The following is a 3459-nucleotide window of genomic DNA, read 5'->3' as shown; positions in this document are numbered from 1 at the left end:
CTCTAACCTTCTCTTTTCCCTGAAGCTTGTACTTGTTGGGAATGGATGCCGGGTTTACTTCCCTATGAGACACCCTTCACATGGATTAGATGGAACCACCGCTTTTGGTATTCCTTCAATTAGAGTCTTTTTAGACATTGCTTTTAATGAGGTAAAGTTCACATGACCTAACCTTGTATGCCACAACCATGTTGGGTCACTAATTTCGACTGCCAAGCACCTTGAATTGACTTCTTCGAGTTCTATTTTGTAGAGGCGGTTTGGAGACCTCTAGACTTTCATCAATAATCATCCAGCCTTGTCATGTATCCACAAAAATGGCTCTTTTATTTTGATTTTATCTCCACTCTCCGATAGTTGGCCAAGGCTTATAATGTTGCTACACAAGTCGGGTATGTAATACACTTCTTGGAGCTTGCGTTGCTCTCTGTTTTTGCACTGGAAGATTATTGATCCCTTTCCTTCTATTCTGACTTTGGCATCATTTCCAAATCTTACGTATCCTTGCACCTCCCTGTTCAGATCACGAAATTTCTCTTTGTCACCGGTCATGTGATTGCTTGCGCCGATGTCGAGATACCATACTTTTGACTGGCTTGTTTCTCCACCTCCTGTCTTCAATTTCGGATTCACATTTTCTTCATTCAGAAATACTTCACCCCTTTCTTCTTTGTGCTCAAAGGATGACAATAGAAGTGCAGGCTCGTTGTCCTATTTTATCAAGTTGTTTTCAACATTTCTCTCACGTCTTGGATTCGAGCATTCTGTTGCATAGTGACCATGCTCCTGACAATTATAGCATTGGACCTTACTCTTGTCTTGGTTACTAGTCGAGCCACGACCTCCATTTTTCTGGTAGTGTGATCCTCCTCTCCCACGAGTGCCACGGCCACCATTACCTCTGCCTCTTCCTCTGCCTCGTGCTCGTGAGTTTCCAAATCCTCCTCGATTTGACTTAGATTTGGAATCTCCCTCAGTCTTCTTCTTTTTCCTTTCTGACCACTCTTGGTGAGTTAGTAGCAGCTTCTTTTCATCATTCTCCCCATGTCCCTTCATTCTTTCTTCATGGGCCTTCAGTCTCCCAATTACTTCCTCTAATTTCATTGTCTCTAAGTCCCCAAATTGTTCAATTGTTGAAGCAATTTGGAGAAACTTAGATGGCACAGCCCTTAGTAGCTTCTTCAACACGTAGGATTCTTCTACCGTGTCTCCCAAAGTACGCATAGTGGTTACAATATTGATCACCTTTGCAGCAAACTCATCAACACCCTCTGTCTCTTTCATATTCGGTGCCTCGAATTCTGTTTTCAAAATCTGAATCCTTGCAGTCTTTACTCTATCTGCTCCCATGAACATTGTTTTCAATGCCTCCCAGGCCTCTGACACACCCCAAAACCATTGAATGGCGGAAATGTTATGGGGCGGAAAACGTCATGTACAGTATCACAACAAAGTAAAGTAGTAAACAAGCAACAACATCATCCATTGCATTAATAATATAATTATTATACAAATGTGTTCTGTCAAATTTTCATAAACACTAAAGCATAAATCAAAATGAAAGATGAGTCTTCAACGAGCTCCATCTTCCCAAATCCTTGCATCTGTACCTGTCTATGATGACCTGAGGATACAAGTAATTTTGAAAGCGAGTATCAGCTTTGAAGCTGGTGAGATCATAAGTATTTTAGTGTCTTAATTTGTATGAAATTACTTGTACGTATTTGAAATATAAATATTTGTATGTATAGGAATTGTAAGTATTGAAAATGTAAATGAACTGTAGGTATGAAAATGTTTGTAAAACCACTGTAAACGTTTGAATAGCCCTAGAAATCCCTATGATTCCTATTAGTAACAAAAGGAGTCTTCTACCAAGACTTAACTGTTCTCAAGGTAGTCTTCTACCAAGACCTAGCTGCTCTAAATGTAGCCTTCTACCAAGGCATCTAGTGTCTGTGCGTGTGTCTCTTGTAAGAGTATGTATTTTCCCAGGTATGACTATTATTAACCAAAAATATAGTTTCTACATTTCTGTGCGTCGTGTGAATGTTCACGAAGTGAATGTAAATGGGAAAACGAAATAGTACTATGGTGTAGTGTCGAACTACAATCATACCAATTTCCTTAAGTCTATGGTAATCGTGTAAGTACTGTAGTATTTGTAATAAATAACTACATCGGTACTCCGCTGCCTTATTTGAGGGATAAGGTATAATGTGATGTCTAGATCCCAGGCTGTACGCTCCCATATCAAAGGGATTTTGGGATCTACCCACGACCCCTGCATATCTACAAGCCGTGAGCATCCACATTACTATGATCATGTATACTCGATATAACTATCACAATTACGTTATGATTCATTAGTATAGTTAGATCCTGAATTGGGTCCATGCTTTAGCACCTAGTGACATCTGTTCTATGTATATGTAAGTGTACTCGTGTAAGTGCGATCATGTAATTGTACTTATGTAAACGTGACAACGTAAACTTATCTATGTAATAGTATAGTAATGTACTGTAATGTTCTAGCTGTAGTTTACGTGCTCTCTATCTAGCAAGTATAGTAATGTACTCGTTCTAGTATCGTTGTATATGTTCTCTTTCTAGTATAGTTGTATTTGTTCTCGTAGTAAGTATAGACTCATGAATGAACTGACTCATAGTATGATATTGTGTTCTAGTAATAGTTCTAGTATCTTCCTAAACTACCCATATGGTAGTTTACTAGTAATCTAACTGGTACGTATGGACATGGATGTATACCCTTGTTACCCAAGGGCATGGGATGAACTGGAAGGACCTTTATGACTATATATGTACATGTGATATATAACTAATGTATAAACGACCTTCGGACGAATACCCGATATCCCACCAGACCACATCTCAAGCGCGAAAAGGAAATAGGGTGGATAGCCTTCCTAAGTCTTTTAAACATTTCTTATATAACTATACATATAGAGGCATGCAATTTATAATTTAAAAGCATAAAATAAGATTTGTAAAACCTTTGAACATAAATATTTTCTAAGAAAAGACCGACTTGGTGTCGATCTATAAAATGGTTTTGAAGGCATGGTTTTGATAAAGCAGTTTAGTATAAAGAAACGTTTGTTTGAAACACAAGTGTAAATGAGTTTGAAAAGTAATATACAAAGTAAAATGTAAAGAGAAATAAGGAGTTTTAAACACATATAGTGTTTATGAAAGACATTTGAAGGAAACTGTTTAGTAAAACGGCTAATGAGTAGCCAATCATTTAAATGCTACTTATTAATCACATGTGATTGATATAATAACTAGCATAATTCTACTTGTATCCCCCCCCATAAAACATTTAAAAGTAGTTTAAAATATTATTTAAGGGGTATGAACTCACCTGTAGTGAGTGGTTCTGATGAAAATGTTGGATCAGTTGCTAAGTATCAAGTGGTGACTTAAGTACACACGTAA

General features: G+C 37.6%; 1 protein-coding gene across 1 annotated transcript; it reads right to left on the bottom strand.

Annotated features, from left to right (window-relative positions):
- Positions 1–288: 288 nt before the first annotated feature.
- On the bottom strand, positions 289–1356 carry LOC145059580 (uncharacterized). Its single transcript, XM_079007410.1, has 2 exons — positions 808–1356; positions 289–711 (listed from the first exon to the last, which is right to left on the bottom strand). The coding sequence occupies exons 1-2, from the start codon at positions 1354–1356 to the stop codon at positions 289–291; spliced, it is 972 nt and encodes a 323-aa protein (XP_078863536.1).
- Between the last annotated feature and the right edge of the window lie 2103 nt (positions 1357–3459).

The sequence above is a fragment of the Lactuca serriola genome, chromosome 6 (genome assembly GCF_051521515.1).
Source record: "Lactuca serriola cultivar US96UC23 chromosome 6, Lser_US96UC23_V15, whole genome shotgun sequence".
Classification (NCBI taxonomy): Eukaryota; Viridiplantae; Streptophyta; class Magnoliopsida; order Asterales; family Asteraceae; genus Lactuca; species Lactuca serriola.
The sequence above is the reverse complement of the archived record's forward strand: the minus strand, read 5'-3'. Positions and strand labels throughout refer to the sequence as shown.